The 13,788-nt window shown below is 40.8% G+C and overlaps 1 protein-coding gene and 1 long non-coding RNA gene across 3 annotated transcripts in view; one reads left to right on the top strand and one right to left on the bottom strand.

Annotated features, from left to right (window-relative positions):
• Positions 1-13,788, bottom strand: part of LOC135113820 (uncharacterized) — a 282,447-nt gene that overhangs the window by 161,067 nt on the left and 107,592 nt on the right. The gene's annotated exons all lie outside the window — the stretch shown is intronic.
• The window catches only part of LOC135113813 (guanylate cyclase 32E-like), a 239,433-nt gene that overhangs the window by 122,380 nt on the left and 103,265 nt on the right, over positions 1-13,788 (top strand). The window contains 1 exon segment of the mRNA XM_064029440.1: positions 12,372-12,558. Within this exon segment, the coding sequence (XP_063885510.1) occupies positions 12,372-12,558 (187 nt within the window).

The following is a 13,788-nucleotide window of genomic DNA, read 5'->3' as shown; positions in this document are numbered from 1 at the left end:
ACTACTACTACTAAACATCACCACCACTAAGAAATTTATCGCAAGCAACTTCATAATTAGAAAATAAGTGGAGAGGGGAAAAGGCTTCATTCTTACCCTTCTTTCACATTTCTCGCTCTGAATATAAGCAAAATTTCCTCTCTCTCTCTCTCTCTTTCTCTCTCTCTCTCTCTCTCTCTCTCTCTCTCTCTCTCTCTCTCTCTCTCTCTCTCTCTCTCTCCTCTCTCTCTCTCTCTCTCTCTCTCGTTCATCGCCATCCATCATGCAGCACCTTTCTCCTTCTCCCATTCCCATCCTAGTACTTTCCTTCATTTTCTTCCCCTCCCTCCTATCTTTCCGCCCTCCTTCACTAATTAATTAATTCACTTTCTCATTCAATCTCCCATTCTATCCTTCTCTTACTCTTTCCCCCAGCCTTACCTCACTTTCCCTAACTTAATACAACTTAATATAATTTGCAACTTCCTCCCTTTCTGGCCCCCTTCCCTCGCTGCCATCCTTCCCCTCTCACTCACTTTTACTCAACCACTTTACTATTCCCTCACTTTCATCCTCTCATCACTACAACTAAGCTCCATTCACCCGCTGTCACCCTCCTCCATTCCTAATTCATTCACTTTCACTCTTCAATCACTCTACTATTCCCTCACTATCTCCCATCCTTGCCTCACGTTCCCTAACCTACTAATGCACTCCACTCCCTCGCCGACAAAAGATTCCCCTGGTCCCACTGCCGCCCCCGCTCCTCCCCGCCTCGCCCTTCCCTGCTCCGCCCCACACTCCCTCACAGGTTCACTCATCAGGCCACAACCCAACCGCGTCTGTCCCCACCTGATAAAAGGAATGAAAAAACATAACCTTAAATAGATGTCCACCAGAGAGGGAGAGCGCATCCATCACATAAACACATAAACAATTAAAAAAAAAAAATAATAATAATAATGCAACTATGTCCTTCACGCACGTTTTAACCTATTGGGTTTTTAAAATACTTTGTGATATTTAAAAGCTGAAATTTGACTGCGACGGCTTATTCTTAACGTACAGAATTTGATTAAACTTTTGAAAGGAAACACCCACAGCAAAGGCGGTGATCGAATATTCAGTGAAGTATTTAAGTGTATGGAGTGTAATTTTTGCAGAGTATAAGCGCCAAGGGTCACTCAGATGAAGTGAAACGCACCATAAGCAATCAAGGAGTTAAAGTAGTCCACACTCTTTTTTTCCTATGTAATTTAGCCAACGTTATTTGCGTATCCAAGACCATTAAATAGCCTCTTGTGATCATGTGACGAGATGCTAATGGGAAACTTCAGAATGCAAAAAGAAATACGAATTTTTTGACTCTCACAAAAAAAAAGTATTAAAATGCTTCTGTGCTCTACATGGGCTTTATTTACGTGGCTTCAGGTTAAGCGAGTGAATATACTGCAGCAGAGACGTGCATATGCAACATCCTCACGTAATCTTCTATCATACACCCGTCCTGCACGAAAAAACACGGTAAACATGCAAGCCAACACCTCTTAAACACACACACACACACACACACACACACACACACACGCACACACACACACACAGAATAAACAGCCAAATTTCCATACGTACTCGGCACAGAATAAAACTAACAACATAACTCACATAACCTACAACACAACACACACACACACACACACACACACACACACACACACACACACACACACACACACACAATAAATATCCAAATTTCCATACGTACTCAGCACAGAATAAAACTAACAACATAACTCCCACGATCTACAGCACACACACACACACACACACACACACACACACACACACACACACACACACACACACACACACACACAAAATTACTCACATCCATATTTTCATTCTTTTACCATTTACCTCTCGTGCAACGAACTAACACACCATGCGATGTTTTAGTGCGGAAAAGAGCAACGCTAAGACTCCACCTGGTGCAGTTGTGGGGACATTTGTTTCTTGCTGGGAGATAGAAGACGGGATCGGGAGGGGAGAGGAGGGGAGGGGAGGGGAAGAGCGAAAGGGATGAAGTAGGAACGAAGATAAAAGCCAGGAAATGAAAAAGGAAAGCAAGAATTGAGGAGGAGGATCTAGAAAGAAAGAAAGAAAGAAAGAAAGAAAGAAAGAAAGAAAGAAAGAAAAAGAAAGAAAGGAGGGAAGGAAGGAAAGAAGAAACGAAGGCATAAACTATGTACAGTAAAAGAAGATAATAGCAAGGAATTGGGAAAGAAGAACAAGTGTGAGGGAGAAAGAAGGAAGGAGAGAGTTGAAAGGAAGGAATTACTGCTGGAGGAAAGGGGAGAGAGGATGAATAAATGAAAGAAAGAAGAAAAGAGGAGAGAGAGAGAGAGAGAGAGAGAGAGAGAGAGAGAGAGAGAGAGAGGTAATAAGGGAAGATGGAAAACGAGAATAAAAGCCACGTGTATTTGTGTAAGTGTACGAGAGAGAGAGAGAGAGAGAGAGAGAGAGAGAGAGAGAGAGAGAGAGAGAGAGAGAGAGAGAGAGAGAGAGAGAGAGAGAGAGAGAGAGAGAGAGAGAGAGAGAGAGCAAGGCAAGAATTTCAAATGATACTGGGTTGACAGAGTACGAGTACCTTCCACAATCTCCACGGGGCAGATTAAAAGTAATTAATCATTCCCTCCACGTCAAATAGAAAAGCCCCCTAATACATCCCCGGAGAGCGCCGCGCCTCACGCCAATATATTTACGAGGAAAAACTTGCCTATTTCTCCTCCCGACAACCTTTACACCCCCATCGTTACTGCCTGGAAAGAATGAATGGAAGACACGTAAACAAGGAGGTGGATCAGAGCATTAAAAAGAGAGAGAGAGAGAGAGAGAGAGAGAGAGAGAGAGAGAGAGAGAGAGAGAGAGAGAGAGAGAGAGAGAGAGAGAGAGAGAGAAAGGTAAAATGATACTTATATTCGAATGTGATAATGAGAATATTAGTAAGAGTAATATAGTAGTAGTATTAGTAGTAGTAGTAATAGTAGTAGTAGTAGTAGTAGTAGTAGTAGTAGTAGTAGTAGTAGTAGTAGTAGTAATGATAATAACAATAATAATAATAAATAATAATAATAATAATAATAATAATAATAATAATAATAATAATAATAATAATAATATGAGAGAAGTAGAGTCTAAAAGCGAGTCTCATTATCGTAAGCTGTCCATCACTGCTAAGATTTTGTCTCTTCCTCTCATTAGTGCTCCACGCCTCCCTGCAAAGTCTCTCTCTCTCTCTCTCTCTCTCTCTCTCTCTCTCTCTCTCTCTCTCTCTCTCTCTCTCTCTCTCTCTCTCTCTCTCTCTCTCTCTCTCTCTCTCTCTCTCTCTCCTTGTCTCATTAACCCTTCCGTACACACCTGCCCCATCATTGCGTGTTCCCACGTATCCTCACTGTTATCCCCGGACCGTTTCCTCCATTGTGCAGTCTTGTGATGGGAAACCGATCTGCATTACTACCGAGGGAAAATAAATAATAATAATTTCTGAATTTACGTGTGTGTGTGTGTGTGTGTGTGTGTGTGTGTGTGTGTGTGTGTGTGTGTGTGTGTGTGTGTGTGTGTGTGTGTGTGTGCGCGTGCGTTGAAGCTACTTGAAAATCTAAATCAAACCTCATAAATGGATATATATTTTCAGAATGCTCTCTCTCTCTCTCTCTCTCTCTCTCTCTCTCTCTCTCTCTCTCTCTCTCTCTCTCTCTCTCTCTTCAATACAGTGACCTTTATGGAAGAATTCTACAAAAATAAAATAAAAGGCAAATATCTCCCTATGAAAGAAGAAAAGAACAATCAAACTGAGAGAGAGAGAGAGAGAGAGAGAGAGAGAGAGAGAGAGAGAGAGAGAGAGAGAGAGAGAGAGAGAGAGAGAGAGAGAGAGAGATATTTAGTGCTTTCAGGGCAATAATCAAGCTTAGTGGATATTTTAGCAAATGGAGTTTCATTTGTCACTTTGAGCTACGGTGTTAATCAGGCGGCAAACTGTACATATAATCTCAAATTCACTTAAATTGCACGACATGATTTATCGTCTTAATTCACTTTTTCCCCACTTTCCTTTTCTATATCTCCTCCCTCTTTTGTTTTCTCTTCTTTGGGGACATTTTCCTTTTTTTCCTTGACAGTTCACATTCCTGTCGTCCTTCTCCCTTATTTTTTTTTCTCACAATTTTTCTTTCGCCTCTTTTTGGCCTTTCCTGCACTTTTCATCCTAACTTTTTATATCTCGTCTTTAAGTAGTTTGCTAGTGGAGTGGAGTGATTTGCCAGAACTTTCATTTTAGATCAATACGCTTCCTGATACTTACACTTCCTCTATATTCCTCCTTTCCATTATCAATAACATATTTCCTCTTGTTTCTAATGTCAGTGTTTAGTTTTTTTCTTCTCTATTGCTACTTAGATGTTTAAGATTCCTTTCAATATTCATTATGATAAATCTCCTTCCTCTCCTTCCCTTCATCCATTCTTTTCCTTCATTTCCATGGCCCTAAATCTTCTTCTTCTTCTTCTTCTTCTTCTTCTTCTTCTTCTTCTTCTTCTTCTTCTTCTTCTCCATCTCCTCCTCCTCCTCCTCCTCCTCCTCCTCTTCCTCCCTGACTTTCTCGTATTTATCTACAACTTATTCCCCTCTTCCACCTGTCTCTTATATTTCTCATCTTCCTCTTTCAAATTTGTTTTCTTTTTCATCTGATTCTTTTTGTTTTCAATTTGATTACTTCGGCTGGTTGCAATATCTTCAAGGGCATTTTCCTTTTCTTTCATTCAGTTTTTTGCTCTTCAGAAAAGAATACAAACGAAAAGTTTTTCTCAATTACTAAACGAGCTCCCTTCTCCTTTCATAAGTCTCTCTCTCTCTCTCTCTCTCTCTCTCTCTCTCTCTCTCTCTCTCTCTCTCTCTCTCTCTCTCTCTCTCCCCTCATTGCCACGTCTCTCTCCCCTCATTGCCACGTCTCTCTCTCTCTCTCTCTCTCTCTCTCTCTCTCTCTCTCTCTCTCTCTCTCTCTCTCTCTCTCTCTCTCTCTCTCTCTCCCCTCATTGCCACGTCTCTCTCTCTCTCTCTCTCTCTCTCTCTCTCTCTCTCTCTCTCTCTCTCTCTCTCTCTCTCTCTCTCTCTCTCTCTCTCTCTCCCCTCATTGCCACGTCTTCTCTCTCTCTCTCTCTCTCTCTCTCTCTCTCTCTCTCTCTCTCTCTCTCTCTCTCTCTCTCTCTCTCTCTCTCTCTCCCCTCATTGCCACGTCTTTTATCTATTTTTTTCTTCTCTTTCTTCTTCATTGTTTTCTATTTGTTGATTTTTATACTTTTTTCACTAATGAGCTGAGTCTTTTTCGCCCTCTTCTATCTGTTCTTCCTTTTTCCCTCCTAGTTCTTCTATCTTCTCTTTCTTGGTGAGATTTTATCATTCAGTTTCGTTCAACATAGCTCCACTCTTCTTTCCTCTTCCTTCTTCTGCTCCTCCTTCCTTCCTCTCCCCCTCCTCTTTCTCCTCCTTCTCCTCTTCTTCCCCATATGCCTCCTATTCCCTGCGGGCGAAAGACAAAGAAAAGGAAAATATTTCTTCCTCCTCCTCCTCCTCCTCCTCCTCCTCCTCCTCCTCCTCCTCCTCCTCCTCCTCCTCCTTCTCGTCTTTTTTACCTTATGCCCTGAATGACCTTTTCCTCTTCCCTTCCGTCTCTCTTCTCCCCCCATCTCTCTCTCTCTCTCTCTCTCTCTCTCTCTCTCTCTCTCTCTCTCTCTCTCTCTCTCTCTCTCTCTCTCTCTCTCTCTCTCTCTCTCTCTCGTGGTCGTCGGGAGATTTGTTGAGGAATGAGGGATGGTACGAAAGAGGAATACTGAATGTGTGTGTGTGTGTGTGTGTGTCTGTCTGTCTGTCTGTCTGTCTGTCTGTCTGTCTGTCTGTCTGTCTGTCTGTCTGTCTGTCTGTCTGTCTGTCTGTCTGTCTGTCTGTCTGTCTGTCTGTCTGTCTGTCTGTCTGTCTGTCTGTCTGTCTGTCTGTCTATCTGTCTGTCTGTCTGTCTGTCTGTCTGTCTGTCTGTCTGTCTGTCTGTGTGTGTGTGTGTGTGTGTGTGTGTGTGTGTGTGTGTGTGTGTGTGTGTGTGTGTGTGTGTGTGTGTGAAAGAGAGAGAGATAAACAAATTAACAGACAAACAAGAGAAATAAAGAGACAGACAGACAGACTGACAGACAGGAAGACACACAAACAAACGGACAGAGAACTTTTATTAAAGGAAATATAATTAAACCCGTCTCACGCCCTCAATTGAATAATACAGCTTTCATCCCCGTGTGTGTTGGTGTTTTGCGTTTGTCTAGTGAAGTCTGTATAAATTATTAATCAATTAGCTGTCAAAACCTGGTGTAGCACAGGACCATGCACGTGATGTGTGTATTGCCTGACTGACACCACCTGTTGTCTGCATCATTTCATTACATGGCTCCACACGTGCCGGTCAGTTCAGGGGAGTCACGCCAACTATGTCTATCCTGCCAATATTGTCATTGTGATATATGATATAGCAATATGCGTCACACCTATTCATTTATTTATTTTTGTTTATTTAGCTGCAGGTTTATTTTTTTATTGGTTACGCATTTCAGTAATAAATTATCTCACCCCACTTCGGACAACGAAAACTTTGGGAAAATATTGGGTAATTTCAAAAAAGCAAATCATTATTCACATTCATTTCCTCCCTTTATCTGCATGCTGCGCTCCACATCACGCGCCGCGTGTTGAAAGCTACGACACACACTATGCTTCAAAATTCAAAAGCAACAATTTGACCCTAGGACAACACCCATTTTTCTTCTCCGCTCTCACATTTTATTCCATGCAGCAAGGAAGCTACAATGCGACCTTACATTAGACCATATTCTGAAACATTTCGGCGCCGCACCTCCACTACGTTCAAAACGCTCTGGCTTGAAGTTGCTTTGATTTTTAAAGATATTTTTACTGTTCTAACGACAAATTTATAAGATTTCCACATTACTAACAGGAGAAACAGTCTTAAACACCCGGCAGATCATCTCCTTGACCTATGAAAAATGGTCGTGGTGAGAGAGCAAAGCGTTTCTGAATACTGATCATAATTCTACATACCACAATACACATCCTCCTCCATATTATTTAATTCTACTAACACTTATAAGCAGAAACCAATCCTCACCCGAAGCAAATAGATGCACCAGTCCTCGATTTGGAGAAGAAAGAAAAAATGGACGGAAATCAATGAGAAGCTGGTGCTGCTGCTAACATTCTGATTCACTTCCTAGGAGGCTCCCAGCTGTATGTGACGTGAAGAGGGCGCTTGTCTCCACAAAATTTATGGTGTTCGCTGACCGATGAACCTCTGATCTCAATCTCATTCTCTCTCTCTCTCTCTCTCTCTCTCTCTCTCTCTCTCTCTCTCTCTCTCTCTCTCTCTCTCTCTCTCTCTCTCTCTCTCGCTCATCCAGCTCTAGCTCCAGAGATAATCCTCACCCACATCCATCTGGCAAAACTTTAAAGCTGTTTCAAGCTCTCTCATGTTTTGATGTAATTTATCTATAAAAGTAAGATGTATAATTGTCTAATTCAAACTTTTAGTCACTACAATTTGCCATCTACATCGGACGTCCTTTACTTTACTGGATTGCGAGAGAGAGAGAGAGAGAGAGAGAGAGAGAGAGAGAGAGAGAGAGAGAGAGAGAGAGAGAGAGAGAGAGAGAGAGAGAGAGAGAGAGGCAGGCAGACGAACACACAAACACACGACTAACGACCGAAGAAAGTGAGGAAAGAATAGCATGAAGAAGACTATCTGGACCAGACAAAATAAACGAGGAAAGCAAGAACACAATATTACGAGGCAGACACAGAGACCAAGCCAAGACAGACGTAAATTAAATAAACACACAAGCGAGTCTACGTTCAATGCTCTTCATGATCCCGAAAAAAGGGAAAAATATAACTAAAGAATGGACAAAACTCTCCACACTGGTGTCAGAGCGAGCAGGGAGAGGCAGTGCATGGAGAGGCTATTGTGAACACCTCTACGGATTTCACCAACCACGTTTCGTTTACATCACGTGTCCTTTCAGCTAGGAATTGGCTCTGTATATTGAAAAAAAAAACTTTCCTACTTCTTCCTGACGCTCTAATATATATATCTCTCTCTTCTCTCACCTCTCTAGACCTTTTACTTCTCTCATTCCTTACCGCCTTTCACCTATTCTCCTCTTCCTTTCTCCTTCCTTACAACCGGTTTCTCTTTTCCTCGTTCTTCTTCTCCCTTTTTTTCCTCTCTCTGTCTTCTCTTCGTTAGCTAACTTTCTTCTTCTCATATCAAGACCCATTCCTCCTTTCATTCTTTATTCTTTCTCCCAGTTTCTCTCACCTCCTCCATTTCCCATCGTTCCTTCCACGTATTTTCCAAGTGCATGCTTCTGTTCTCTTCCACTTCGCATCTCTCGCTGTCTCTCTGCATCTCTATCTTTCTCTTTCATGCTTCCCTTTTGCCTTACGTTTCCTATTGATCTCTCTCTCTCTCTCTCTCTCTCTCTCTCTCTCTCTCTCTCTCTCTCTCTCTCTCTCTCTCTCTCTCTCTCTCTCTCTCTCTCTCTCTCTCTCTCTCTCTCTCTCTCTCTCTCTCTCCCTCCCTCCCTCCCTCCCTCCCTCCCGCTATTCTTCCCTCCCCGCGCAACTTTAACATGAAAAGGTACAGGTGTAACTGGTATGTGAATGACATGTTTGCTAATAAAATCTTACCTGAAGGCCACATTGAATATCTCTCTCTCTCTCTCTCTCTCTCTCTCTCTCTCTCTCTCTCTCTCTCTCTCTCTCTCTCTCTCTCTCTCTCTCTCTCTCTCTCTCTCATGCTTCCCCAATAACAAGCGTGCGTGCGTTTATGTTTAAGCGATTCTTATATTGCAACAACATGAAGTGAAGAGAAAGGAAATGAAGAGAAGGGAAGGGAAGGGAAGGGAACGGAAGGAAAGGGAAGGGAAGGGAAAGGAAGAGAAGAGAAGATAAGAGAAAAAAGAGAAGAGAAGAGAAGAGACGAGAAAAGAAGAGAAGAGAAGAGAAGAGAAGAGAAGAGAAGAGAAGAGAAAAGAAAAGAAAAGAAAAAAGAAAAAGAAAAGAAAAGAAAAAAGAGAAGAGAAGAGAAGAGAAGAGAAAAGAGAAGAGAGAAAGAAAGGAAAGGGAAGAGAAGGGAAGGTAGGAGAAACAAAGGAATGGGAAGAGAATTGAAAATAAAAGTTACTGCAAGAAAAATAGCAGGGAAAAAAATGAAAAAGAAGCTAAATGGACTGGAAGGGAGGAGAATAATAGAAAACAAATTTGAAAGAAAGGAAAAAGAACAGTGAAAACACACAGAAAGATAAAGTAGGAAAGAAAAATAAGAAATGAAAGACAGTGAGGAAAGAAAATTAATGAAGCAAGGATAGAGAATGCTGGTTGTGCAAAATTCCTTCTATGTTTGTTACTCGTTCTATATGTTAAATGAAGCAAGTGAAGTAAGAACATATGCACAGCAAGAATATATATATATATATATATATATATATATATATATATATATATATATATATATATATATATATATATATATATATATATATATATATATATATATATATATATATATATATATATATATAATTTCCACCCACATATTAAGTAACCTTTTAGAAGTAAACAGAAAGGTAGGAGAACAAATTAACAAAGCACAATAAAATATAGCAACAAGTAGTCTCTCTCTCTCTCTCTCTCTCTCTCTCTCTCTCTCTCTCTCTCTCTCTCTCTCTCTCTCTCTCTCTCTATCACACCATACATCTTATAAAAAAGCGAAATCCGAACTAGTTAAACCACTGGCCTTATTGTTCAACAAATCCCTGCAGTCCGGTACAATGCCTGATGAGTGGAAGCTCGCTAACGTAACTCCGATTTTTAAAAAAAGGCAGTAAAATTTTTACCATGCAATTACAAGCCAATCAACTTAACTTCAATTGTATACAAAATGCTAGATACACTTATAAGAGACAAACTTGTTAATCACTTAGAGGAATACAAACTACTTAAAAATACTCAAGACGGCTTCCGAAACAAACGCTCTTGTTTGACGGACCTCTTATACTTCTACGATATTCTTAACCAGTATGACAAGAGTAAAGCGGAAGATATAATATATCTTGATTTTCATAAGGCCTTCGACGCAGTCCCCCACAAATGTTTAATTAGAATTATAATCACACAGTATCCAAGGCGACATGTTGAGATGGGTAGAAAACTAGCTTAACCGTAAACACAAAGAGTAGTAATAAATGGAAAAGCATCCAATTGTGTTAACGTAACCAGCAGGGTGCATGGGAATCGATTTTAGGACCTGTTCTCTTCCTTGTTTATATAAACGACATAGATGAGGGTGTTACCGGTATAATATCGAAGTTTCCTGATGACAACAAATTAGCGTATTCCGTAGTCTCTAACGGATAAGTAATAGAAATGCAGAATAATTTAGCCAAGTTGTCAGAATGCGGGCAAACCTATCAAATGAGTTTTAATGCACATAAGTGTGAAGTGCTTCATGTAGGTTATCGAAACAAGAAAAGTATATTTTAAATGGTACTCAACTTAAAAGTGTATACAGTGAAATTGATGTAGGAGTAACAATATCAAGTTCAGAAATCGTAAAGAAGGCAAACAAAATAATTGGCTTAATCGGCAGATCTTTTGAATATAAATCCTCACTTTGTATAACTCTTTAATCCGTCCCCATTTGGAATATTGTTTTCAAGCACGGTGCCCTTATTACCAGAAAGACATAGATAAATTAAAATGAGTTCAGCGTAGAGTAACAAAAATTATACTAAACCTAAGAAACAAATCATACGAAGAGCGTCTTAAAGAATTAAATCTATTCCCATTAACACAAAGAAGACTAAGAGGCGACTTAATACAGGTGTTTAAAATCATCAAAGGCATTGATAACATGGACTACAGTAAATATTTCACGAATTATTTTTTTTTCAAATTACACGCGATGAAACGGTTGCAGAACTGTTAGGAAATCTTTCAGCCCTCACGAAAAAAAAAAAATTCCCACCGTGTAGTTCATCTGTGGAATGAGCTTCCGCGAGACGTGATAAGACTGCAAAACCGTCGAGACTTTTGAATGCCGTCTTGACAAATATTTTGCCTCCAATCCGCGGCCAACAGCGTTTAATTGCTAGAGATTAACTTCCTACACTCCAGGAAATGGGGGCACCTAATTTCATCTATTTTCATTCTTTCCTATAAAATTTCCTTCGAGTTTTTCCTTCTCTAACCCCGTAAGGTATTTGTTTCCAACCTGTTTCCTGTACAGCTTATGCCGGAGGGAGTGGAGGGTGGGGAGAACCTTTTGCTTTGCTGCCTTTTCTTCTGCTATGATCTTAGTAGTCATAGGTCAGGTCACCTCGCGAAGACTGCAAGGTCTGTTGTGACACTCTCTCTCTCTCTCTCTCTCTCTCTCTCTCTCTCTCTCTCTCTCTCTCTCTCTCTCTCTCTCTCTCTCTCTCTCTCTCTCTCTCTCTCTCTCTCTCTCAGCGGAAGAATTCCCGGCCTAACACCCTCATCATTCGTGCTTGTTCTGGTCCAGGTAACAACTGTGACGCCAACTCTTTAAATGTCAAGGTCTGAACCTGAATATATCATCACTAATGATCACATACATAAATAAAAACTTCAGAATAAAATAAATTCATAAAATAAATTAAACCCTCAAGCTGAATGTACTGCCATTATCAAGATATGGATAGATAAATAAATCACTGACACTATTATAATCATTACCATATTCACCACTAGGATTTCTATTGTAATATTTGCTATAATCAGAACCACGATTTTTCATTTTATTCACACAAAGTCCCTTCCTTTCATTATTCATCATGATTAGTGTCCAGCTGTTCTTTTTTTCTTCTTGCTTGACATTATTCTAACTCTCATCTCCTCCCCCACTCTCTCTCTCTCTCTCTCTCTCTCTCTCTCTCTCTCTCTCTCTCTCTCTCTCTCTCTCTCTCTCTCTCTCTCTCTCTCTCTCTCTCTCTCTCTCTCTCTCTCTCTCTCTCTCTCTCTCTCTCTCTCTCTCTTTCCTCTCGCTCCCTCTCTCTCCTTCACCTTCTCGCCTCCTCTTTCTTTCCTTCACCCTCCTTTCCCTCCCTGTCTCCCTTTCACCCTCCCTTCCATAGTTTTATCTCAAGCCCCAATAGCATCACCTGCATTTCAATATTAATCCTCTCCCTTCTCTTCCCCTCTCTTTCACACACACACACACACACACACACACACACACACACACACACACACACATGCAACAGGTCACCTTCTTCTACAACAACTCCCCTGATGACAACTTTGGCCGCGTGGCGCAGACGATCGAACGCACCTTGCCTCTTCACAACATCACAGTGACAGCCACCAAGACCTGGGCGGCCACGTACCACCACGGCTACGACAGCAACCCCTTCGTCACCATGATTCAAGAGACCTACATGGACAGCAGGAGTGAGTATTGGCCATGGTGGTGGTGGTGGTGGTGGTGGTGGTGGTGGTAGTGATAATGGTGTGTGTGTGCATCTCCGAGTCTGAGAGAGAGAGAGAGAGAGAGAGAGAGAGAGAGAGAGAGAGAGAGAGAGAGAGAGAGAGAGAGAGAGAGAGAGAGAGAGAGAGAGAGTGACACATACACAGACACCATCAGGTCGACAAGAAAGGATCAAAAACGTTAAAAAAAAACAAAGATGGAAAGAAAATAAATAGCAGACTGACATTGCACTTAGTAAATGAGCTTCAGGTACAATCTATATGCAAATTACAGGTATTTAGTGGAAGAGAAATCCTGCTAAACAAACACACACACACACACACACACACACACACACACACACACAGCCCCTTCTAATCTCCCATCACCTAAAGGAAATCCATCACTAAGCCTTACAAATATTTCGTCTTGGCATTTTAAATCACCCGAGACACAAGGACCTTCTTCCTCCCCGCGTCTCAATCCCTCACGCCCCACCAGACACGTGCCCCTTCTCTCCCTACTCATCTACTGACAGCCATGACAGACGGATACAAATGCAGTCCGCTCCCCTCCATAGTACATTTATTTTAACAATCTCTCGTAACCAGAAGTCCAAGCAAACCCTGCACCGCCATAAATCTCTCATCTTTACCTTGAGTACTTCCTTAGAAATGTTTACCCCACCACCGAGCCGCTCACGTACACACACACACACACTCACTCACACACACACACACACACACACCTCTAGTGCATAAGTCTTGTAATATACACTAGTACGTAATTTTTTTTTTTTTTTTTTTTTAGTGAAATGTCCAGGTTCTTACACACTTTCAGTAGAAAATGCCAAAATCTCAACAAACCATCGTAACTATACAGTATATTTCTAAGCGCTTGGCTGCATGTTTCTTCAGTAGTCCGATTATCATTGTATTATTATCATTATTATTATTATTATTATTATTATTATTATTATTATTATTATTATTATTATTATTATTATCAATATTATTATTATTATCCCTTTTATCATTATAATTATTGTTATTACTTTTATCATTACCGCCAGCACCCAAGCCACGCCTTTTAATGCCATCATAATTCAAGCGAAGGATGAAAACTCACTAGACATCCTCGTAACGATAAAATAATCCAGCACGTCGCTTGCAAACAGTGTGAGAAGAAACATACGGTATATTAAAATGAAATTA

This window comes from Scylla paramamosain, chromosome 2 (assembly GCF_035594125.1).
Source record: "Scylla paramamosain isolate STU-SP2022 chromosome 2, ASM3559412v1, whole genome shotgun sequence".
NCBI lineage: Eukaryota > Metazoa > Arthropoda > Malacostraca > Decapoda > Portunidae > Scylla > Scylla paramamosain.
The sequence above is the reverse complement of the archived record's forward strand: the minus strand, read 5'-3'. Positions and strand labels throughout refer to the sequence as shown.